General features: G+C 44.4%; 2 protein-coding genes across 5 annotated transcripts in view; both read left to right on the forward strand.

Moving 5' to 3' along the window:
• Nucleotides 1-4,328, forward strand: part of LOC149440693 (rho GTPase-activating protein 11A-like) — a 65,627-nt gene extending 61,299 nt beyond the window's left edge. The window contains exon 14 of the mRNA XM_089658233.1: nucleotides 2,330-4,328. Within this exon, the coding sequence (XP_089514359.1) occupies nucleotides 2,330-3,240 (911 nt within the window). The 3' untranslated portion in view covers nucleotides 3,241-4,328. The remainder of the gene's footprint in view (nucleotides 1-2,329) is intronic.
• Nucleotides 4,329-13,788: 9,460 nt separating this feature from the next.
• RYR1 (ryanodine receptor 1) overlaps nucleotides 13,789-26,406 on the forward strand; it is a 255,817-nt gene continuing 243,199 nt past the window's right edge. For all 4 annotated transcript variants that reach the window (XM_089658190.1, XM_089658192.1, XM_089658191.1 and 1 more), the window contains exon 1: nucleotides 13,789-13,988. In XM_089658190.1, coding sequence (XP_089514316.1) covers nucleotides 13,941-13,988 — 48 coding nt within the window. In that variant the 5' untranslated portion in view covers nucleotides 13,789-13,940. The remainder of the gene's footprint in view (nucleotides 13,989-26,406) is intronic.

A 26,406-nucleotide genomic window follows, 5' to 3' on the forward strand; every position in this document is an offset into this window, starting at 1 on the left:
TCTCTCTGTCGCCCCTCTCTCTCTGTCGCCCCTCTCTCTCTGTCGCCCCTCTCTCTCTGTCGCCCCTCTCTCTCTGTCGCCCCTCTCTCTCTGTCGCCCCCTCTCTCTCTCTCTGCCGCCCCCCTCTCTCTCTCTCTGCCGCCCCCCTCTCTCTCTCTCTGTCGCCCCCCTCTCTCTCTGTCGCCCCCCTCTCTCTCTGTCGCCCCCCTCTCTCTCTGTCGCCCCCCTCTCTCTCTGTCGCCCCCCTCTCTCTCCGTCGCCCCCCTCTCTCTCCGTCGCCCCTCTCTCTCTCCGTCGCCCCTCTCTCTCTCCGTCGCCCCTCTCTCTCTCCGTCGCCCCTCTCTCTCTCCGTCGCCCCTCTCTCTCTCCGTCGCCCCTCTCTCTCTCCGTCGCCTCTCTCTCTGTCGCCTCTCTCTCTCTGTCGCCTCTCTCTCTCTGTCGCCTCTCTCTCTCTCTGTCGCCCCTCTCTCTCTGTCGCCCCTCTCTCTCTGTCGCCCCTCTCTCTCTGTCGCCTCTCTCTCTCTGTCGCCTCTCTCTCTCTGTCGCCCCTCTCTCTCCGTCGCCCCTCTCTCTCCGTCGCCCCCCTCTCTCTCCGTCGCCCCCCTCTCTCTCCGTCGCCCCTCTCTCTCTCTGCCGCCCCCTCTCTCTCTCTGTCGCCCCCCTCTCTCTCTCTGTCGCCCCTCTCTCTCTCTGTCGCCCCCCTCTCTCTCTGTCGCCTCTCTCTCTGCCTCCCTGTTTCTATCTCTGCCTCCCTGTTTCTATCACTGCCTCCCCGTTTCTCTGCCTCTCTCTCTCTCTCTGCCTCTCTCTCTCTTTGCCCCCTCTGCCTCTGCCTCTCTCTGCCTCTTTGTTTCTCCATCTCTCTCTCTCTGCCTCTCTACATCTCTCTCTGTATCTCTCTCTGCCTCTCCCCCTGTCTGTCTGTCTCTCTCTCTCTCTCTGCCCCCCTGTTTCTCTCTGCCTCACTGCGCCTCTCTCTCTGCCTCACTCTCTGCCACTCTCTCACTATCTCTCTCTCTCTGCCTCTCTCTCTCTCTCTCTCTCTGCCTCTCTCTCTCTCTCTCTCTCTCTGCCCCCCTCTCTCTCTCTGCCTCTCTCTCTCTCTCTCTCTCTCTCTCTCTCTCTCTCTCTCTCTGCCTCTCTCTCTGCCTCTCTCTCTCTCTCTGCCTCTCTCTCTGCCTCTCTCTCTCTCTCTGCCTCTCTCTCTCTCTCTCTCTCTGCCTCTCTCTCTCTGCCTCTCTCTCTCTCTCTCTCTGCCTCTCTCTCTCTCTCTCTCTGTTTCTCGTCTGTCTCTCTGGTCTCTGTCTGCCCCCCCCCATCTCTCTCTCTCCCTCCCCCCCATTTTCTCTCTTGGTTCTATCTATGTATATATGTGTATACAGTAGATGCCTAAATGCATTGTGTTGCTGCCATGTGATTGGCTGATTAGAAATTTGAACAGGTGTACCTAATAAAGTGGCCGGTGAGTGTATATGTCATTATTCTTTATTTCCAATTTCCAGCAGTTAAAGTGATGGTAAACCACAAATTCATTGGAAATCAATAGAATCAAAATCTTCCATTGGGTACAATGGCCACACTCCCCAGACTTTGAAAATAAATTCTTCTTGCTTCCTATTGTGTCTCTAGACAGGAGGTGAAGTGATAATTCAATACGAAACCGCTAAATAAAGCCCCCAACAAGTTTTTTTTTTTTTTTTGTAAGGGTGATATTTTAAAATCAAACCTTTGCTTTGTCATTACATGTGTTATGTTTGGACCTAAAGATGTCATGTGATGCCGGCAGATCATGGCTAGTAGCAGGGGCCAGAAGAGTGCTATATATAGCTTCTTGATAGCATCACGGCACCCTGCCACCGTCCTCCAGTACTCCTCTCAAGAGCCCTCAGCTCTGATGCAAGCAGTTGGTTGGCTCTTGGGAGGAGTTATGCAGGCGTAAGTATTCCTAGGTATGCTGCATTTGCATGCAGACTACCCTAAGTAATGCCCATATATGGTGCAGAGCCTACATGATGGAAAGAACTGAAATTCAATGAATGAAAGGGACAGGCAAAGGACAGTAAGGCTGGGGAGGAAAGCGCTAGATAATCGATGTCCTACAGCAAGAAAATGAGGCAGGCTCCATCTGATTTGATTCTACTTCTGCAGGACATTTTGAGAATCTCCCCTGTAGAGTAAGCAGTTTCAGCACAAGAGAGGTACCTATCAAGGCTGATGATGAGGTAGAATTTCAACTTAAAGCACTTTCTTTATGCAAATCAAAATAAAATCTGGCTTCTGATACACTGTTTTTAACGTTCTGTTTACTTGTTTTCTTGTATTGTCCCAGTTGACACCCCAGGTAACAAGGGCTCCTCTCTCGAGCCTCCAGCTTCTTCTTCACTGAGGTGCTCTCCTTCCTTAAGGTCGCTGGCCCTGGGCAATGAGGAGGTGGAAGTAGCAAGTTCAGGTAAAAAATGCAGGACATTACGTCGTTCACTAAGCATGCCAGAGAAGGTGGGTGAATGTGTTCAAGCTGACGGACATCAAGAGGCATTCCTTGAGACCAAGGAAAGCCGAAGCCAAGATGATGGGCTGAATTTCTCTGCAGAACATACATATATGCAAGGGTTTGACAGTGACCCCTTGAAAGACTGTTTAAACACAGGCGATCCTCAAGTTGTCAACATTCAAGACTCTGTGGATAAACTGGACTCTTGCCAGTCTGTTCCAAACTTAAGAAGGTCTAATGGTCACACGTCCCAGTACCGAAGTGTAAGAAAATTGGTCCTTAGCTTTCCTTGGACATCTAGCATTCCAGATTTAGATCCTCAGCAAAAAGACTGGGAAAAGCTGGCCACCCACACCATCAGGCGTAAAGGTGCAAGAAGATTTGGGCGCTCATTGAGTCAGGAATGTGGTCTGAGGACAAATGTAGACCAGATTGGATTTAAAAGATTAGAAGATGTTGGCAGTGGCAACTCAAAACTTCTAAATGCACGGAACAGACAAGTCTTTGTTAGCCGTAAAAACATTACTCTGAGCAACTGGGGCCAGCGTAGTCTGGAGGTGAGGCACCAAACGTCTCTTGAGGAAAACCCAACAGAGAAGCAGCTATCGGACATGCTTTTGAACCTAGATAAGGAGGCTTTCATTTTCAAGAACATGGTTGAAGACGACAGACAAAATTACAGTTGTTCTCCTAAATGTCCACTTACTGATTCTAGACTGGAACCTATAAGCGACATGGTAGATCTATAAGGTCAATAAAAATAGGGGTTGGTATACTCTGAGGTCACTGGTTAGATATCTGCCCATAGATTCCCCAGCATAATTGAGCACCTCACTGCACCACTGCCGGTATAACTGCAGTGGGTAGCCTAACCTTCATGATGGTACAAATGATAGGTGTACCATCCCTGTAGCCAGGCTGGGCACTGCAAATATTTTTAAACAATTTGCAGCTTTTAACTTATCACAATAGTAAGTTACAGAGTTTATATTTAATCTTTTCAAAGGTGTATTTCTAGGATATATATATATATATATATTGTAATTTAAAAAAATCTAGTAGTCAATATAGATGTTAATGTGTTGTAAAATCAGTTTGTTCTATGCAGCCAAAAAGTTGCTACGCAGATGTTCCATTAAAGTTGAACTCCATCAATGATTGTAATTGCATACTTACACTGGCCCAACTTGGATCAATGCAATTATTCATATCTCATACTTGAGGGTCCACTGGGAAGGCTGGGGCTGGTGCTGCTATAGTGTTTGCTGTGATCCTGAGGTTCTATGTCACCATTCACAGATTGCCTTCTATGTTTTTGTTTGAATACTAGGTATGTTCTGATTGGATAAGGTGGAGAGGAGGGGTGGTGACATCAAAATCTCCACCTTGTCCAATCTGTCAATTGGGGCTCTGCTAGGTTAGCTACCCCCTGTATTCAGTATGCAGAGAGGGAGCCGCTCGGCACAGGACCTGAATGATCATGGCTATCACTGTAGTAGCAACTATTACAATGATTGTTCACTTCCCCAGCAACCCCTCAGGTAAGAGTAATGAATACTTACATTGGTCCAAACTGGACCTGAATAGTTCCACTTTAAGATCACGGGTGATACTGTGCATTCCCTAAATGTGAGCAACCATTTTGCTTTGCTTGTGTAATTTCTACAGTTAGGGAGTTATGAGTGTATTGTTTTGTATTGTTAAATCTCTTTTCACTCTATTTTAAATGTCTATTTCATATTTCTGTGTTTTTAATTCTTATCCGTTTTAAGTACTATGCTTTTTTGCAAATACTTTCAATGTGATCAATTAACAATAAATATTTCCTTTTTTTTAACATTTAAATTATTTTTTATTACCATCCATTGTTTTCGAAGTGATGAGAACCCTTTGAGATCTGAAATCCAAACCAATTTTTTTGTTTCAGTTCGGGATAGAGTGAGGAAGGCTTATACCAACCTTTCTCAAACTTTTTAAAATGGAAGAATTCCAGATATTTTTCAGATATCCAGGCATCCCTTCTAATAATTTACTATATCTACAGCTCACATTACATCAGCTTGGTGATCAGAGGTAAATATGTTGGTTAACAGTAGAAAGAGTGTGCTATATGTTGGTGATTAGTGAAAAGAATGATCCTTACATTGGTAGTCCGTTGGAAGAATGTTCCTTAAGCAGGCCGTAGACGGATTGAAATTTGGTCAGTTTAGAGGAACCGGATGAGTTTTGTTCTATGAAGAGGCTGGTTGTACTGTAGTCGATCCAGCGATCGGCTTCAGTACTGCCAGCCCATCATGTTTTTTCACCCGATCACTGACCAATGCTAAATGTGTGCAGTGATCATTGTATTCTGCTGGTGGGGAAGGCTGCCTGTGCTCCACGCTGGCAGAATACAACAGTGCTGCAGGATGGATTCCCCCATCAGCAATGACTGAATGAAATCAAGCACCCTGTGGCTGAAGGAAAACAATTTGCATAATGTATGGCCTGCCTTACATTGGTGGTCAGTGAAAGGAATGCTCCTTTCATTGGTGGTCAGTGAAAAGAATGTTCCTTACATTGGTGGTCAGTGGGAAGAATGTTCCTTACATTGGTAAAGAATGCTCTTACAATGATGGAGGGTGGGGCAAATACTCCTTACATTGAGGGTCAGTGGGAAGAATGCTCCTTACATTGATGGTCCGTGGGAAGATTGCCTCTTACATTGGTGATCATTGGGGAGAATGCTCCTGACATTGGTGGTCAGTGTAATGAATCTCTCATACATTGGTTATCAGTGGAAAGGATGCTCCTTACAGTGGTGGGGAGTGGGAAGACTGTCCCTTTTTATGATAGCTAAACATTATTAGTGATTACTGTCATTGTTTTTATTTTTCAGAGGCAAAAAAAATGCTTATGCCTAAAAGAACCCCTAGCAACCTCTGGAGGAACCCTATGGTTCCATGAAACCCTGGTCAAGAAAGACTGGGTTAGGCCCTTTTTGCTCACTGTTTGAATGCAATTGGGATTTGAAGGAAACTACTTTCTCATTGTAATACATAGAATGCAACTACTGAAAATGCTACAGACTTAGACCATGTAGGCAGATTGAGAGTTGGCTTTACTTTCACTTCACTGCATACTTGTTATGGGTCAGATTTTGAAAGGCATCCAGGAATCTAGCATTTTTAGGAGGAGGATCAGAAAAGGACACCTATTTTTCTTTGTTTTATAACTTCTATGACTCTCTGACAATTGTTAGATACAAGCAACTGGAGATCTAGTGCCTGGTATGTATGTACTCCCATACGTTGGGTCACAATTCTGGACCAGAATGACAACCAGGCAACTGGTATTTTTAGAAGTTGAGAACAGGCCAACATACAGTGGTTGGGCAAAAAAACAGAAACCCAATGTGATTTGCAGGTGTGAAAGTGACGTCATGTTTCATGTTGAAAGCGGAAGTGATGTAACAGCAGGGCTGGAGCTACCACTAGGTGAGCTAGGCAGCAGCCTAGGGCACACTGCCACCTAGGGTGCAGCCACAGCTGCTGGTTTCCCTACTTTCCACCATGGCCAGATCTAGGGGGGTGCTGGGGTGGGATATGCCCTCCTAGATTTCAGTTGTGCCCCCAAGGCTGGTCTTTCCATGAACGCTGTACCTGGCCACTGAGTGCCTTCCCACATCCCTGCACTCAGGGCTGGGACAAGGGGAGAGCAGCCTGCAGCAGTGAAGCCTGCAAAGGAGAAATGATGGGAGAGAGCAGGGAGGTGCAGGCTGTGCTCTCCTCTCCTCTCCTGTCACTGGAGCGATCATCCATAAAGGAGATGAGACAGGATCACTCTTACATCAGAATGTTTAGTGTTTGATTAATGCCCTGGCTCCCTGCTGCTGAGAGATGAGCGGTGATTGGAGAAGATAGGGGGTGGGGTGTACAGCCCAATCCAAGAGCGATCCTGTGTCATCTGCAGTATGGAGGATTGCTCCACTGACAGGAGTGAGAGCACAGCACAACTGACCTGGTTCCCCCCCTATTAGTTCAGGGAGGGGGGAAGCTTACAGGCAGGGGGAACTATACACAATGAAAGGGGGTGTGGGGTTAAACAAACCTTTGCACTGATATGAGAGGTTTGTGCAGGAGGGGGAATGGGGGCTATTTGTGCTGGGAAGGGTAATGGGGAGGTGGGGGTTGGGGGATATGTGCTACGAGAAGAAATGGGAGGGATATGTGCTGGGACTAGGAGGGAGATTTGGGGGGAATGGTAGGGTTGGCGTGATTTGTGCAAAAATAGGACGGCCTTGTGGATGGCCTTTCCAGAAGAGTTGAAGCTGTTATAGCTGCAAAAGGTTGGCCAACTCAATATTGAACCCTTCGGACTAAGACAGGTATGCATTAAAGTTCATGTGCATGTAAAGGCGGGCATCCCAATACTTTTGGCAATATAATATGTAATATCAGCAGCTTCCTAATTTGCCTCATCAATTTATCTATCAGGCAGGCAGGCCCTTGCACTCCATAGTTGTTGTTAGTGTAGAACCCTCTAGTGTGCATAGTTAGGTAAATTTAGTTTGACTCCATAGTAGCTAAAGTAAGTGTGTTTGTGGGGTTCAAGCTCAAGACAGGCTGGAGGGCTCTGTTGGTCAGGCTTCAGTTGCCTCCCCCTGGCTCTGGAAGTTTCAAGAAACTTCTAGAAGCTAGTGGGTGGGAGTACAGGGGCAGAGATCTGAATATTCATGGGAAATTGACCAATCCCCATGCAGGAAGCCTGCCATGGTGGTAAGATGTGCCCATAAATATTGAAGAGCCTGGTCAGCAGGGGTTCATTCGTTGCTGATTGGAGTATGGAGTGCTGGGTTGAGGCTGGGAGTGGACCTCTGGGCTGGGGGCTCTGCCTTCAGGTAGGAGCTGAGGAAGGAGGGAAAGAAGAAGTTTGATCAGAGGGGTCTTCACCCCCTTTCAGTCTCATTCAGGAGACACCCTGTATTTCAAGGGTAGGACCTATATAGGAGGCTTGAACAGCAGTCCTTACCGAGCAGCAAGATTTCAAGGGACAGTGTGAGTACCTCTATCTTCACCACTCAAAGCCTGTAGGGGGAGAGGTAGCCAGGTGCAATACCCAGCTAGCCACCCAGAAGGGACAGCTGCTGACAGCCTACACCCCTGCTTGGGATAATCTTGTACTAATATGCCAGTGCCGAAAAGCAGGTGTGATATGCGCTACTGATCCATTAAGAACTATTATAATTCCGGAGGGAGTACAGTCTAGGATTTATTTTTGTTGCAAATTGTACCTAGAGAAGTTGTCCTCCAAGTTGTTGAGCAGTTTGGGCATCCCATAGCCCCTATCCGCATCCAAGTTTATATTCCCCCCAATAAATCATAAAAACAAGCCCAATGACTGGTTTTCTGACTGTGTGCCTGCTGAAAATGCATTTTGCCTGGCTGTGCAGACATAGGAGGACCCAAAATCCAGCAGCTCCTTAGAGGGTAGTGCTACAGTAGATCCAAAGGAGATTGTACAGTTGGATTGTAATGTTTCAAGCTTAAAGAGAAAAAAAGAAACTAAAATAAAAAGTTTTTTGTTTTTTTTAATTTGTTTGGATAAAGTAAGGGAGGGTTATAACCCCTGTCAGGGTTTTATCTGGTCATCTGTATCCCATTGGGAGATTTAGATTTGATACAAATAGAATGGATTGTTTAGGTTTGTCCTCATATTTCAGTTTTGCTAAATCCAAAGCAGATCATACATTAAGCAATTTTCTTTCCTGCAACCATGATTTGCAGGAAAGGAAGTTGCTTAATTTCCCCATCAACACAGTCAGTGTTGATGGGGGAATCCTTCCCACAGAGCTTTTGTATTCTTACAGTGGGAGGTTTTCCAGCCATCTGAATATAGTGATTACTGTCAGCTGCTACAGTATCTCACAGAAGTGAGTACACCTCTCACATTTTTGTAAATATTTGATTCTAGCTTTTCATGTGACAACACTGAAGAAATGACACTTTGCTACAATGTGACGTAGTGAGTGTACAGCTTGTATAACATGTAAATTTGCTTTCCCCTCAAAATAATTCAACACACAGCCATTAATGTCTAAACCGCTGGCTACAAAAGTGAGTCCACCCCTAAGTGAGAATGTCCAAATTGGGCCCACAGTGTCAATATTTTGTGTGGCCACCATTATTTTCCAGCACTGCCTTAACCCTCTTGGGCATGGAGTTCACCAGAGCTTCACAGGTTGCCACTGGAGTCCTCTTCCACTCCTCCATGACGACATCACGGAGCTGGTGGATGTTAGAGACCTTGTGCTCCTCCACCTTCCATTTGAGGATGCCCCACAGATGCTGAATAGGGTTTAGGTCTGGAGACATGCTTGGCCAGTCCATCACCTTTACCCTCAGCTTCTTTAGCAAGGCAGTGGTCGCCTTGGAGGTGTGTTTGAGGCCATTATCATGTTGGAATACTGCCCTGTGGCCCAGTCTCCGAAGGGAGGGGATCATGCTCTGATTCAGTATGTCACAGTACATGTTGGCATTCATAATTCCCTCAATGAACTGTAGCTCCCCAATGCCAGCAGCACTCATGCAGCCCCAGACCATGACACTCCCACCACCATGCTTGACTGTAGGCAAAACACACTTGTCTTTGTACTCCTCACCTGGTTGCCGCCACACACGCTTAACACCATCTGTACCAAATCAGTTTATCTTGGTGTCATCAGACCACAGGACATGGTTCCAGTAATCCATGTCCTTAGTCTGCTTGTCTTCAGCAAACTGTTTGCGGGCTTTCTTGTGCATCATCTTTAGAAGAGGCTTCCTTCTGGGACGACAGCCATGCAGACCAATTTGATGCAGTGTGCGGCGTATGCAGGGGCGGACTGACAACTCATGGGGCCCCCGGGCAATAGGGGATCATGGGGCCCCGTGTCCTTTCCCAAACTCAAAAAAGCCTATGAAAAAGGTACCAGGGGCATCTCATAAGGCCCCCTACTGACCCCGGGCAGTGGCGAGTTTCCAAATGGTCAGTCCGCCCCTGGGCGTATGGTCTGTGCACTGACAGGCTGACCCGTTACCCCTTCAACATCTGCAGAAATGCTGGTAGCACTCATACATCTATTTCCCAAAGACAACCTCTGGATATGACGCTGAGCACGTGCACTCAACTTCTTTGGTCGACCATGGTGAAGCCTGTTGTGAGTGGGACCTGTCCTGTTAAACCGCTGTATGGTCTTGGCCACAGTGCTGCAGCTCAGTTTTGGGGTCTTGGCCATCTTCTTATAGCCTAGGTCATCTTTATGTAGAGCAACAATTCTTTTTTTCAGATCCTCAGAGAGTTCTTTGCCATGAGGTGCCATGTTGAACTTCCAGTGACCAGTATGAGAGAGTGAGAGTGATAACACCAAATTGAACACACCTGCTTTCCATTCACACCTGAGACCTTGTAACACTAACAAGTCACATGACACCGGGGAGGGAAAATGGCTAATAGGGCCCAATTTGGACATTGTCACTTAGGGGTGTACTCACTTTTGTTGCCAGCGGTTTAGACATTAATGGCTCTGTGTTGAGTTATTTTGAGGACACAGCAAATTTACATGTTATACAAGCTGTACACTCACTACGTCACATTGTAGCAAAGTGTCATTTCTTCAGTGTTGTCACATGAAAAGATACAATCAAATATTTACACAAATGTGCGGGGTGTACTCACTTCTGGGAGATACTATATAGCCACCGGCAATGATTGAATGGGGGGGGGGGGAAAAAACCAACAAGCTGGTTGTACTAAAGTAGATCGATGGATCAACTTCAGTACAACCAACTTGCCCATACACAGATCAAAATTCGGCCTGTCCCTGCTGAATCTCCATCTTTGGCTGGTTCATGGGAGATTTTACAAAAGATTGTACAGTGTATGGCCAGATTAAGGCTTGATCATACATTATACAATCCGACTGTACATTCTCCTAGATCTACCATCAACTATGTAGTGCAGGGGTCTGCCTGATTTTGTACTTATTACATGAATTGTTAAGTGAAACTACTGTATACTTGCCTTTTTCCAGTGCTCCAGAGCTCCCTGCCGGCTGCTGACATCTTTTGGCCAGTCTGCTTCCAGGTATCGATCTCTGGCTTTTTTCATTGGCCGGGCTGAGAGGACGTCACTGCTGCACATGCGCAGAAGTTCATTCATCTCCCCACTGCCAAAATTGTACACTGAGCTATGCGCGTGCAGCTTAACGTGCAGCGCACAAAGGCTGGTGAGAATACTTTAATGCAGAAGCATGGCTTGGATAAGGGGTGAGCAGGAGGGGCGGCTGCCCTGGGCTCAGTGGGGATTTGGGGTGTCGTGCTAGAAGAGGTGCTTTGGAGGGGGGATTTCTGTTAGGAGGGGGGATTTCTGTTAGGAGGGTGGATTTCTGTTAGGAGGGTGGATTTGGGGGGAAGATTTGTGCTAGTAGGGATGTTTGAAGGGGAAGTGTGCTAGGGTGGGAAATTCTGTGTGTGTGGGGGGGGGGGGTGATTAATGCAAGGAGAGGGGATTTGGAGGGGGGTGGAGAGGATTTATGTTCAGATGGGAAATGTGAGGGGTAGAGGATTTGTGCTAGGAGAGGGGATTTGGGGAGGGAGAAGATTTGAGCCAAGAGGGGGGATTAGTACTGGAAGGGGGGGAATTTTTGTTTTGGGAGAATTTTGGCTTGCAAAGGGAACTTATGCTTAGGGATAAGTGTGAAGATTAGTGCTTGATTTTATTTGTTCAGAGGGGGAGGGGTGATTTTTGCTGACACATATTGCGTATACATTTTCTTGGGTGGTGGGGTGCCATTTGGCCTCTTCGCCCTAGGTGATTGATGACCTTGTCTCGGCACTGTGTAGAACAGACGAGGTACATTTCTTCTGCATTAAAAATCCTGCCTGTTTGCAAATTTTTTTTAGGTTTGTCATCCTATTGCATTGTTTTAGTACAGCTAAAGCTGGCCATACACTATGCATTCTGATTGGACAATCTTCTTTTATATTTACCAAAATTGTGTAATAAGAGGATACATCTCAGAAAGCCATCCAATTTGTATCCAATCAGCCAGATGAAGGTAAATCTAAGGGAGATTGTGCAGTGTGTGGTCACCTTAAAGGAGATTATTCAATCTAAATGTACAATGTGTGGTCACATTAACCGCTTCCCTTTTGCACTATAGTAGAACTACTGCTGCAGGGCTGCGCAAAATCACATGTGTGTATATATACGTGATGTGCATTTCTGGGTAGGGGGTACGCTCACTGCCCTACCTGCGCCGGCTTTGGCAGCTACAGATGTCAATCACCGGGTCCTGGCTGGAGATTCCCCACCGGCACCCGGTGATCACCATGCAGAACTGACGGTGGAGTGACCTGTGTGTAAACAACACAGATCTCTCTCTTGCCAGCAAGCACATGCTGCTGTGTATTTCTCTACACAGCAGAGAGATAAACAGCAGCATGTTTCCCAAGTAAAAACACAGACATAGCACATTATGTAAAACCGTACACAGTTAACCCTTTGATTGCCCCAGATGTTAACGCCTTCCTGCCCAGTGTCATTAGTACAGTGTCAGTGCTTTTTATTAGCACTTATCACTGTTCTGGTGTCACTGGGGATGTCAGTGGGAGTTAGTAAGGACTCCCCCAGTGTCAGAATGCCCGTCGCAGTCCCGCTATAAATTGCTGATCACCGCCATTATTAGTATAAAAAAAATTTAAATCACAGTATATATACTGCCATTTGTAAGCACTAAAACTTTCACGTAAACCAATTAATTTACATGTATTGGGATTTTTTTTTAGCAAAGACATGCAGCAGAATACAATCTGTCCTAAATCTAAGAAGAAATTTGATTTTTTAACATTTTTTTACTGGACACATTTAACAGCAAAAAGTCAAAAATATAGTTTTTTTCCAAAATTGTTGGTCTTTTTTTATTTATAGCGCAAAAAATAAAATGCACAGGCGATCAAATACCATTGAAAGAAAGCTGTATTTGTGGGACAAAAAGGACATAAATGTAATATATATACAGCACTGCATGACCGCACAATTGTCAGTAAAAAATAACGCAGTGCCGTATCGCAAAAAATAGCCTGGTCAGGAATGGGGGCACATCCTTTGGAGGGTGAGATTATTCAATCCAATTGTGTAGTGTGTGGTCACCTTAAAGGAGATTACTCAAGACAATTGTGCAGTGTGTGGTCACCTCTTGTACAATCAGATTGTATAGTGTATGGCAAACTTTCAAGGTTTGATGTGCAGAGTGCCATAACCAGGGGAGGACTGACAACTTATGGGGCCCCCGGGCAATAGGGGATCACGGGGCCTCTGTGTCCTTGCCCAAACTCAAAAAAGCCTATGAAAAAGGTACCAGGGGCATCTCATGGGGCATCTCTCTCGGCTCTCTCTCTCCTCATTGGACAGAGAGGCAACAGTGGGAGCATTTGGCTCCTGCTTTGTCAGTCACAGCCTGTGAGGAGAGCCAATGGACACACAGAGTAGCGGCTTGGGGACATACATGCTCGAGTGCCACCATAACAAGCAGTTTGCTATGGGGGCACTCGTAAGGGTGGAGGGACCAGAAGCACCGGCGGGGGACCCCAGAAGAGGAGGATCGGGGCTACTCTGTGAAAAACCACTGCACAGACTAGGTATGTATAAGATTATTATTTTTAAAAAGTAAAACCTGTGTGTACAACAGGGGCGGACTGACAATTCATGGGGCCCCCAGGCAATAGGGGATCATGGGGCCCCTGTGTCCTTGCCCAAACTCAAAAAAGCCTATGAAAAAGGTACCAGGGGCATCTCATGGGGCCCCCTACTGACCCCGGGCCCTCGGGCAGTGCCCGAGTTTCCAAATGCTCAGTCCGCCCCTGGTCCTAACCCGTAACAGCCAAGCATTTTCACATCTCATTCATTTAGTTTTAATATCTGATTCTTGACTGATTTGCTTGGATTTCCTGCCTTTTGCTGTATCTTAAACAGAGCCGACAGTTCTTTTTCTTTCCATTTAACTTCTATCTTTCCCGCAGGACTTCTGTTAATGAATTCATCCTCTCCCCATAAATTACCCATAATCACCGCTTCCACTTCTCTGCCCTTCGCAGATTTTAGCTTCTGTGCTTTGCACTTGCAGCTGTATCTTCACCCCCCTCCCCCCCCCCATTTTTTTTTTTTTGCATCCCCCTCCTGGACAATTTGGCTGGTTCTAACCCGGCTCCCACCAATCACAGAGCAGAGGAGGGGTACACCAGGAGAGGCTGTCAGTATCTGCCTTGGTCTGTGCTTGTGCCATCTCTCCGCACAGAGAGAGGGGAGTACACACAACCTCTCTCTCTCCCCCTTCAAACCACACGGATTACCGGTCGCTCAACGACCACCCAAGCCGGCCAAACACGGGGTCCATCCTGTAGCAGAGAAGGACGGTACCTAAAGCATCATCATGGCCGAAGGAGGAGAGAGCGAGGACGAAATCCAGTTCCTCAGGACGGTAAGTGCGATAAGGCACTCTTCTCCTTTTTATGTATTCCTGGAAATGTTCTTTTCTATGTCGAAATGACTTTGTCCTGCTTGGACGGCTTCCTAATTCCCGTAGGATGTTCTCCTTGAAAGAGTTCATTTTCTCCGGTTTAAGTTGATATCTCCAGGATTGGAGAGGTTAACTCGGCGTTGGAAGGCGATATGGCTTAGGCACCTGTTGGGCGCCTATCATCGCTGTGACAGGCTGTAGAGGCATTGGGGGGGGGGTGAGGAGTCTCCAGGGAATGTGTGACTGACAGCGACCGAAAGGGAAACATATCTGGGGTGTGAGTCTCCAAAACTACTTTAAGGAACAGAGGTAGGAGGGGGGAGTGTCAGTGTCGTGTAGCACTCACAGAGTTAAATATCACCGCATGCCCAGCTGGTTCTGGCATCTACCGAAAATGACACACACGCTAAAAAAATATTGATTGCTAGCTTTTGGGTCCATATTCTATAGATTGTTAGCTCCTTGGACATGGATGTGCTGTCCATTGCCTTATTAGGCCACTTTTTCCATTTATTGTAATAGCTTGCAAAAATGTGAAGCAAATTTTAAAAATTGTTCATTCCCTCCGGATATTTAAAATGTAAATTAAAAAAATCAAAATTGATTCCATTGTATGGAGATCAGAACACTTTATTTTGTATTAAAACAGTTTTTACGAAAACAAATTTAAGCTGACAGCAAATAGTAAAAATATTATTTTATTTCAGCCATAAATTTTGGATTTAGATTTTTTTCCCCATCAGAATGTCTTTTTTTTTTTTTTTTTTTTTTTATCCTTTTGAAAGTCTATAGAAATTTCCAATTGAAAAGATTTTTCAACTAACCTTTTTAATTCTGTTTATTATTATTCTTTTTATTATTATTATTACTAGTAACAGTGATAATAGTTATAATAATGATTGTTGTTATTGATATTAATATCAATATATACTTTTACTAGTATTGTTATTATGAAGAATAATTATTATTTTATTTATTACCGGTACTTATGTAGCGCCATCAATTTACGCAGCGCTTTACATATATATATATATATATATATATATATATATATATATATATATATATATATATATACACACACACACATATGTGTATATAGATATTGTACATTCACATCAGTCCCTAACCCTCAAAGGGAGTACAATCTAACGTGAGTCTTACATTCATACATACACATACTAGGGACGATTTAGACAGGAGCCAATTTACCTACCAGTATGTCTTTGAAGTGTGGGAGGAAACCAGAGTACCCGGAGGAAACCCACGCAGGCACAGGGAGAACATGCAAACTCCAGTCAGGTGGTGCTGTGGTTGGGATTCGAACCAAGGACCCTAGTACTGCCAGATGGAAGTGCTAACCATTTAGCCACTGTGTGTAGTATTATTATTATTATTATTATTATTATTAATAATATCAACAATACTACTACAAGTAATAATCGTTATAATTCTTGTTGTTATTGATATTAATAGCATTAATACTTACAACTGCTAGAATTATTATGAATATTATTATTCTAATATATTATTATATATAGTAATATTTAGTATTTTATATATAGCACCAACAGGTTAATAAAATTGGTAATCAGTATCTCTCCATCCCCCCCAAAGTAACATATTGAAGCTTAAAAATTTCATTTGAGGACGTAGTGGCTGCATTAGTTTTCTTTTTTTAAGCCTTTTTCCTTTATTTTCAGCTGTTATACATTCAGTAAGTGTTATTTTTGTGTTTCCTTTACCAGGCCAAGTGGACCAGTAAAAGTGTCAGAGGGTTGAGACAAGCCATTTAACACTAGAGGGGTACTTAGAATAATCAACTTTTATTTATGCAAAATTGTTTATTCCAAACGTAAACAAAAACTGTTGCTGTAACTACCTAAAATATTAGCTGGAATTCAGCTTTGTTCGTCAAGTCCATCTAAAGCTACTTATACTTCTAACCAGGGGTGGACTGACAACTCATGGGGCCCCCGGGTAATAGGGGATCATGGGGCCCCTGTGTCCTTGGCCAAACTCAAAAAAGCCTATGAAAAAGGTACCAGGGGCATCTCATGGGGCCCCCTACTGACCCCGGGCCCTCGGGCAGTGCTCGAGTTTCCAAATGGTCAGTCCGCCCCTTCTTCCAACACTATCCTCTCCCCAGATTGACAATGCTGCTATCCAAAGGTGTCTCCGTTGCTCCTCCATCCGTAGTGGAGACACTCTGATACAGGAAGTGTTTCTGGCCAGATCAATGGGTGAAAAAAAAGCTTAAAAGTAGAAAACATAATGGAGTAAAAGCTGACCATTGTAAGCAATCCTGTCCATGTTAAATGATTTATCGTATCCTTCTAACTGCTACTTTTGCTGGATGACTTGGTCTGGAAAAGTTGAAATCACCAGGTGAAAATGGCCTGAAAAGAAAACAAATGCAGCCACCACATATAATTATTGATAGGCTGCAATATTACTTTGTTGTTTTGGGGTTTATTGTAGCTTTAAAAAGTATTGGGTAGGGTTCTATAATGTGGCAGGTCATAGTTGTGGGAATGGAGTGTGGGAGAGATTACAAATCATTTTTAATTGTATTTTGTTTTATATGCATGTATTTTTTTTCTCATATATTTCATCTGTGGGTTTTTGTTGTGCTATGTTTAGAGCTTTGACTATATTTTATTGTATGATGATGAGATTGTATTTAGATAGTAGATCTTGAGTCAGGTATATAGCAGAGACAAGTTACACATCGTTTTGACATTGTATTAAACCCAAAAAGCCAATCCTTGGATGTGGTGGCTGCCTTTGTTTTCTTTTTAGACTTTCTTTCCTTTATTTTCACCTGGTGAATTGGCTAGTAAGTCTGTTGTTTTTCAACAGAGCAAGCTCTCTTGTAAATGTTAGAGGGTTGAGACAAACCATTTACCACTGACAGGGGTGGTTACAAGGATCAGATTTTATTTGTGTAAAACTGTTGCTGTAACTGCATTGTGAGCTGGAGTTTGGCTTCAGTTTGTTAGTATATTTAAATCTGCTAGTGCATCTAACATTCTCCTCCCCTCAAACTGACAATGCTGCTGTCCAAAGGTTCCCCCTGTGCTCCTTCATCCAGAGTGGAGGCCCTCTAATATAGGAGGTGTGTTCCTGGCCTGATCAGTAGACGAATACAGAGGGGAAAAAGCCAAAAAAAAAGAAAACTAACACAGCCAGCATATCTAATGATTGGTAAGCTGCAAGATATTACATTGTTTGGTTTTGGGTTTAATACTGCTTTAATATGTTCACATCAGTCCCTACCCTCAGGAGCTTACAATCTAAGCTCCCTATCTGACATGCATACAGATATGAGTGCTAATTTAGACAGGAGCCAGTTAATCTACCAGCATGCCTTTGGAGTGTGGGAGGAAACCAGAGTACCCGGAGGAAACCTATGCAAGCACCCGAAGAACACGCAAACTCCATGCAGATAGTGTTCTGGCTGGGTTTCAAACCAACCTAGCATTTTGCTTTCTGGCTACAGATGCTGCGAAGATCAGTGCTGATTATACATAATTTGCAGGGCTGCCTAGTTTATTTATAAGTTAGGGCCACAGTTGGGGGGGCCTGTCTGTGGCACACACTGCAGATGGAATATTCACCTAATTGTTGCATAGATTGTTACAGTAGATTTCTAAAGCTGGTAATACATTAGTAGATTTTTGTACGAAATGAGCATGTGGTTCAGTCTATTTGATCATTTTCCAGGAACTGAATCTATTCTCTCTTGAGAAGAGGAGATTAAGGGGGGATATGATGAACATGTATAAATACATCAGTGGTTCATATGGCGAGCTCAGTGTAGAGCTATTCACCCTGAGGTCATCACAGAGGACAAGGGGGCGCTCTTTACGTCTGGAGGAAAAGAAATGTAATCTCCAAATACGGAAAGGTTTCTTCACAGTAAGAGCTGTGAAAATGTGGAATAGACTCCCTTAGAGTTGGTTCTGGCCAGCTCAGTGGATTGCTTTAAAAAAGGCCTGGATTCTTTCTTAGATACACAGAATATAACTGGATACTAACATTTATAGGTAAAGTTGATCCAGGGAATATCCGATTGCCTCTCGGGGGATCAGGAAGGAATTTTTTTCCATGCAGGAGCAAATTGGATCATGCTTTGCTGGGTTTTTTGCCTTCCTCTGGATCAACTGTGGGTATAGGATTATAACTTTTTTTTTTTTTTTGTAGTTGAATTGGATGGACTTTTGTCTTTTTTCAACCAAACTAACAATGTAATTACTGTACACATTGAGCGAAAATCGGACGCTGTGTTCATGCATGATAAAAAATGTTCAATTAGTCAGAATTGGCTGTTGAAAGCATTATACAGGTGTACCTCGGTTTACGAATTTAATTCATTCTGCAGGACTTTTCGTATTGCAAAAAATTTGTGAACCGAAACTCGGTTTCCCATAGGAATGCATTGAAAACCAATTAATCTGTTCCCGAGGTCAGAAAAAAGTAAGAAAAAAGTCTTATCTGTTCAAAACTCTTTATACAGTGCACTTTAAAGGCATAAATACTGTACAGGGACATGATTAAAAATTAATTCGTAAATGCGTTGAAAACCAATTAATCCGTTCCCGAGGTCAGAAAAAAGTAAAAAAAAAAAAGTTTTATCCATTCAAAACTCTTTTTAAAGTGCACTTTAAAGGTATAAAGGAAAATGGGTAAAAAAATCGTAAATGCATTGAAAACCAATTAATCCGTTCCCGAGGTCAGAAAAAAGTAAAAAAAAAAAGTTTTATCCATTCAAAATTCTTTTTAAAGTGCACTTTAAAGGTATAAAGGAAAATGGTTAAAAAAAAATCGTAAATGCATTGAAAACCAATTAATCCGTTCCGGAGGTCAGAAAAAAGTAAAAACAATTATTTGTTCAAAACTCTTTTTAAGTGAACTTTAAAGGCATAGTACTGTACTGGGACATGATTTAAAAAAAATTGTAAATGCATTGACAACCAATTGATCCGTGCGTATTTTGAAAAAAATTAGTAAACCGAAAGGTCGGGTTCAAATAATCGTCTGATCATTCCTCGGACGGAATGTTTCTTCCATTTTTCTTATAGTGTATACCCAGCTTTAGGATGTCTCCACTCTGGATGGAGGAGCAATGGAGACACTATTTTCAGTCCGGGGGTGGGTAGTATTAGACTAGCAGGTTTTGATAGACTTGACTAAGAAATTGAAGCTGAACTTTTACAATTACAGCAACCAGGTTTGTTTTCCTTGCAGGATAAAGATTTTGCATAAATGAATAAAAGCCAATCATTGTAAGCACCCTTGTCAGTGTTAAATGGTTTGTCTTAACACTTTTCCTGAACAGCTTGGTTTGTTTTGTTTTTATTCCATAACGTTTATTAGAAGCAAGAAAACAATACAAGTCAAGAATACAGCATAAAGGGGATATCAGAAGAACACAATGGTCAAGGCATGTAGGAAGACACAAGCATTTAGGCTATACAATTAGTCCGAAACACTCAATATATAAGGTGGAGAGAGGATGTAGACTGCAAGAGATTACATCCAGACTAGAGGGAGAGCAAAACCAAACCAAGATTTGGGTGTAGGGTTCTGCATAAGAGCATAGATGTCTATCTGATCTGAAAGCCTATTACAATATCCTGGATTCATATGAGGATCGATGGGGGATGAAGCTTGGCACAAAACTAAGTAAGTCTACATGGGAGGGGAATACAGATTAGAATTTCTAGTAACTGTATGTCAAACCAAGGGGTACATATTGTGTTTTCAGAAATAAGTGTGCCTGACAATATGAAACTGAAAAAATGTGTATACGGGAAGAAGCTAACGATGGTGTGACTTGTAGGGCAATATAAAGAGAAGACGAAGAAAAGGGAAATAGCAAAGAGAGGGAGGTGGGGGAAAGGATCACCAACAGGAGGCAAGTAAGGGAGGGGTAGGGGGAGAAAGAGGGGTAAAAGTAGGGGAAGGGTGAGAGAGCAGGGGAGGGGGATAAGGAGAGGAAAAAGGAAGGGTGAGTATACAGAGAGAAGGAGGGGACAAACAAAAAGGGGGAAAAAAAGAACCCTGGGGGGGACAGGGCCTGGGGTACAACTCAAGTGGGTCAGGAACCAGTCATCATAGGCCTGGTGAGAAGGCAAATCGCCGTTCCTCTGAGAATGAAGAGATGGGCGTTCAAGAGTGGTCGGGTAGAACCTGCACTCAAGCAAGTGACAACGGGCTTCAGAAGCGGTGGCAGTCAGGGAAGGGGGCCCATGAGGGAGCGATACTCGGGAGTCGTTTGGAAGTGGATCCAACAGGCCCAAGTGTGCGAGAAATTCATCGGATTATCACGTGAAGATTTGATGAGTTCCTCCATCTCTGCTACTCTATTCAAACAGATAATCCGGATAATATAGGCAGCACAGTGGCTAAATGGTTAGCATTTCCCCCTGGCAGTACTAGGGTCGTTGGTTCGAATCCCAAACAAGGCACCACCTGCCTGGAGTTTGCATATTCTCACTGTGCCTGTGTGGGTTTCCTCCGGGTACTCCGGTTTCCTCCCACACTCCAAAAAACATTCTGGTAGGTTAATTGGCTCCTGTCTAAATTGTCCCTAGTATGTGTATGTATGAATGTGAGTTAGGGACCTTAGATTGTACACCCCTTGAGGGTTAGGGACTGATGTGAATGTACAATATATATCTAAAGCGCTGCGTAAATCTATGGTGCTATATAAGTACCTGGAATAAATAATAATCCAATCTGGAATCGATGGGGTCGGGATGATCTCCACAGGACGGGTATGCTTAATTTGGCAGCGTTTAACCTATGCATAGCTAGCGATTTTAAATAGAGGCGCCTAGAGATAGAGGAATGGTGGAGTAGACAAAGGGCTGGGGAAAATTCGAGAGGTAGCGAGGAGACCGACGAGGTTATGTGATGAACCTCTTTCCAGAAGGGTTGGATGGTTGGGCAGGACCACCAAATATGAAGGAGGGAACCTTCCTCAGAATCACATCTCCAACAGGAATTGGGTAAGCTTGGATTAAAGCGATGAAGTCTGGAGGGGTCCTATACCAGCTGGAAGCCAATTTATTTCCATTTTCTTGGGTTGAAACGTTCAGAGTACCTTTATGCACAAAAGTGAATATTTGGTCCCAATCCAAAGAAGATAAATCAAGCTCCAAATCTCTCATCCATGCTCGGCAGGCCGGGAGTGTGGAAGGGATTCGGTCTCCAAATAGAAGAAGATACGTGGTGGAAACAAAGTGCCGCTGGGGTTCCATTTTAGAACAAAGGGCTTTGAAGGGGGTGAGAGGGCGAGTCCAATTGTTGTGGTGTGGTTTGTTAACCTGTTGCTGCCCACGTAATGCATATGTGCAACAGCAAAGAGGATGAGCTTTAACGCGTACACTGCACATGTGTCCTTGGGCAGCAGAGGTTTCTGTACTGACAGCGTGCTTGCTGCACAGTGACTGAGCTGTCAAAGACAGCTCTTGATCTCTAGTAATGGTCAGGAGTCAGCAGGACTAACTTCTGATCATGTGACTACTGTGACTGCCAATCACAGTGGTCATGTGATCAGGCACACCTATCTGTCCCTGGGTGTAATAGCCAAATTAAAGTGGAACTTCCATCTGCAAATATTATTGATTATTTTTAATCCTCATGCTGCTAGCATTAGTAAAAAGATAGGAAAGTATATACATGTTTTAAACTCTTCAGTTACTTCTTGGTTTCTTGCCTTGGCAAATTATGTCATATATCCTTGGAGTCTCCAGGAGGGGAGGAGAGGGGGTTTTCTCAGCAAAGCACATTCTCCTGCATGCATGCTTGAGCTAAGGGCAGATGGATTCCAGGAAGTAAATGCTACATGAATCATTTGCCCTTACTTAAGATGGACACGGCCAGAAATACACAATGGCTAAATGGTTAGCACTTACCAGGGTCACTGGTTTGAATCCCAATCATGGCACCACCTGCCTGGAGTTTGCACGTTCTACCTGAACCTGTGTGTGTTTCCTCCAGCTACTCTGGTTTCCTCCCACACTCCAAAGACATGCTGGTAGGTTAATTGGCTCCTGTCTAAATTGTCCCTAGTATGTGTATGTATGAATGTAAGTTAGGGGCCTTAGATTGTACACCCCTTGAGGGTTAGGGACTGATGTGAATGTACAATATATATGTAAAGTGCTGTGTAAATAGACAACGCTATATAAGTACCTGAAATAGATAAAAAAAAGAAATGATAGGGGGTGTTCTCCAATGTGATTTCTCAGCAAAATAAAGCACAGACATGGATAGATGGGGTAGTTTGCTTTGCATATTAAAAATTAAATAGTGTTTTTGCTTTGTGGCACTCAGATGCAGTGAAGATCCGCATTAAAGAATTAGTAAACCCAACGTATACATATTCCTGATATGTGCCTGCTGTACCATGTACTTGTATGAAAAAGTATCCTCTTCTGTTAGTATTCTCTCTTTTGTGTGAAATCTCTGGTGTTCCTGCCAGTCCCTCTGCTCTATTAAAAACTGACCACGCTGGGCATGAGAGCACAGTGTGGTCAGTTCCGAGAATTCAGCCTGCCCTCCTCCAATGATCAGACTTCTGCTGACACACCCCCCTACACACCTATTCACTGGGAATATTGTGCTGCTGTAACCCCTCCTACACATACACTTTCTGAACTCCTTAAGATCTTTATGTGATCATTTGTATTTGTTTTTTTATACCTTTACACAATTGCTTTCATTTCTATTTTATACTAAATTGGTTGCTTTACAAGGTATGGGTTTATATATGCTGGAACTGGGCAAGAAGGGGTTAAAAGAAGTTGAAAAATAACAGACTTACTGGCCAGATCCCTAGGTGAAAAAAAAATGAATGCAACCACTACATCTACGAATTTGTACGCTGCAGTAGATTCCATTTGTTGCTTTTTGGGGGTTTAATATCACTTTAAACTCCTCCAAGATTCATCTTGAATGGCTTTGTACTTCATACAGACCAAAAAAATGGTTTTCACCTCCCTCATACGGGATTTAAATAAAAATAGGATTTTCTCGCGAAATAACTTTTCCTACAGCTGAAGCAATTAAAGAACAATGTGTTAAACAAGCATATACCCCTGGGAGGCCTTGTGAAATGACGATGTTGGTACGCCATTGGAAGAAATCCCTTTTTTTGGATTCTGGAACTAAGAAAACGTGTACTTTTTACTGAGCGATACGCAGGGGTGTATCTACTGCGAAGCCAACAGCGTCATTTTTCAGTGGGGCAGGGCCCCCCCATGCAGAAGGGACACACGGGTCAATCTGATGCCCCAGAAAAAGGCTGCCACAGTGTGACAGTAATCAAGTATTAGTGTCCCGCTTGGTTGAGACCCATTTTCACTTGTCCCACTGCTGGTGCTACTGCCCCCTGGTTGCTAGGACAGCCTGGTGTCTAGCAACCAATGATGTCACGTCACATAATGTAGAGCAAGCTCCGCCCACCACCTTCAGCATCTGCGGCGGCTTTGCTCAGAGGGAAGGGAAGTGGATTTGAGTCTCAACTCTGACTCTGAGGTGAGGCCGGGTGCCGGGGAGGGAACCTTTTGTGTCATGACTGAGGGAGCCAGGCAGTGACCTATACAGTGAGGATGGCAGAGGACAGAGGAGGGGGGACACATCCTTAGATCTCTGGGGTTCCTCACTAGTTGGGGTTGTCACATCCTCAGGAGTTCATGCTGGGAATTTCAGTCCGTCAATTTTTTTGGGTGGGGGGTCTTTTCCTTAGATCTCAGGGGTTCATGCTGGGACTTATTCCTTAATTTTTGGGAGATGTGACACCCCCCCCTCCAAAAGCAAAGGACTACTTGTCCCAGCATGAACCCCTCAGAGCTGAGGATGTGACCCCCCCCCACAAAAAAAAGCGTAGGACTACAGGTGCCAGCATGAACCTCTAAGAGCTGAGGATGCGACACCTCCACCCCCGCTCACCCACCCCTCAACTAGTGAAGAGCTACAGGTCCCAGCATGAACATCTAAGATGTGACTTCCCCCCAACTAGTGAAAGGCTACAGGTCCCAGAATGAACCTGTGATATTTAAGGGGTCACATCCTTAGATTTCAGGGGTTCATGCTGAGACTTGTCCTTCAGTTTGGGGGGAGGTCACATCCTTAGATCTTATAGGTTCAGGCTGGGACTTGTAGCCCTTCACTGGGGGGGGGGTCACATCCTCACCTCTGAGGGGTTCATGTTGGGACTTGCAGTCTGTCAATTTTTTTTGGGGGGGTCACATCCGTAGATCTCAGGGGTTCATGCTGGGACTTGTAGTCCACTTTTGGGAGATGTGACACCCCCCCCAAAAAAGCAAAGGACTACAGGTTCCAGCATGAACCCCTCAGAGCTGAGGATGCACCCCCCCCCAACTAGTGGAAGGCTACAGGTCCCAGCATCAACCTGTGAGATCTAAGGGGTCACATCCTTAATTTCAGGGGTTCATACTGAGACTTGTAGTCCTTCAGTTTAAGGAGATGTCACATCCTTAGATCTTACAGGTTCATGCTGGGACTTGTAGTCCTTCACTAGTTGGGGGGGTGTCACATCCTCAGCTCTGAGGGGTTCATGCTGGGACTTTTAGTCCCTTCATTTTTTTGGGGGGGTCACATCCTTTTACCTCAGGGGTTCATGCTGGGACTTGTAGTCCTTCACTAGTTGGAGATTGGGGGGTCACGTCAGCTTTGAGAGGTTCATGCTGGGGCTTCCTTGAGGCCATGTTGGTACAAGTCCCCCAGGGGCCCTGGATGGCCACATTGTCCTCCTTCGACCTTTGTGATCATGGAGAACCTTAGACTGTTTTCCCCGGACCATCAATCTGCCACCACTGGTTCCAATTAAGATGGGGGGGGGGGTGTGCCTGATTTTAGTATTGCCTTGGGCAGCACAAAACCAAAATACATCACTGACGATAGAGATTGGTTTACTATGTATCACACGTAATAGCTGTAAGTAGTTTAGGACGTTGTATGTCTGTCTGTCTGTGTCTGTCTCTCTCTCTCTCTCTCTCTCTCTCTCTCTCTCTCTCTATCTCTATCTATCTATCTATCTATATATATAATCCCTTTGTATCTGGTTCCTCTTTTTTTTTTTTTATTATATTGGTCATTTAAATGTATTGTCCACTAGGTAAGGGTTAGCCCAGTTCTTTGTAGCACTGCAGTCCTGGGTTTTAGGGCAGGTTTACACCATAAAATCGCAGTCTGGATGTGTTTCTTCATGCGCATTTTTTATGTGTTTTGATGCTTTCCAGTGTGTTCAAGATGCTTTTTTCCCTCCTTTTTTGGGTCATTTGGGGACCAGTGCAATTTTGATATGTTTTACCATGTTTTTCATACAAGTACATGATTCAGCGGGCACATATCAGGAATATGAAATGTTGGGTGTATGTACTGTATTCTTTAAGGGAAATTGTGCCAAAAAAAGGCAGGCAGAGGGCAAAGACCTAGTCACCAGTGTTGCCTGGGTTCTGTCTGCAGCTCATCTTTTACTGACCCGCCATGCCTTGTTCTACCCTGCATCTCTGTGTGCAAGTGGCCATCCTGGTAGAGGCAGGGCTTTGCTTCCTCATGTTAGAGGCTCCAGCAAGGGGAACAGTGAGCAGCACATTAGTGACATCACCAAATCCCTCTCCATCTCTCCTGAGACTAGCCGAGGGAGCAGTGCCTGAGATCTCACACTGCAGATATGCAACTATAAGGATGTAGTCACAGCAGAACCTAGGCACATACCAGTACCACCCCATATCAACAACCAAATATTTTCTGGTGCTAAGTAATTTATATGGAGTTTATTATTGATAGCAAGAAAAGCAGTAAAAATAGATCCCCTGCAGCCAGCAACAATAGACCTCCCCAGCAACAACAGATCCCCCACTAGCAACAATAGACCTCCCCAGCAACAACAGATCCCCCACTAGCAACAATAGATCCTCCACTAACAACAGACCTCCACAGCAACAACAGATCCCCCACTAGCAACAATAAACATCCCCAGCAACAATAGATCCTCCACTAGCAACAATAGACATCCCCAGCAACAATAGATCCTCCACTAGCAACAACAGACCTCCCCAGCAACAACAGATCCCCCACTAACAACAGACCTCCCCAGCAACGAAAAATCCCCCACTAGCAACAATAGACCTCCCCAGCAACAACAGATCTCCCACTAGCAACAACAGACTTCCCCAGCAACAACAGATCCCCCCCAATACCAACGATAGACCTCCTCAGCAACAATAGATCCCCACTAGCAACAATGGACCTCCCCAGCAACAACGGATCCCTCACTAGCAACGATTGACCTCCCCAGCAACAATATATCCCCCACCAGCAACAATAGATTCCCCAGCAG

This window comes from Staurois parvus, unplaced genomic scaffold, assembly GCF_062004578.1.
Source record: "Staurois parvus isolate SC_StPar_1 unplaced genomic scaffold, SC_StPar_1.0 ptg001058l, whole genome shotgun sequence".
Taxonomy (NCBI): Eukaryota; Metazoa; Chordata; class Amphibia; order Anura; family Ranidae; genus Staurois; species Staurois parvus.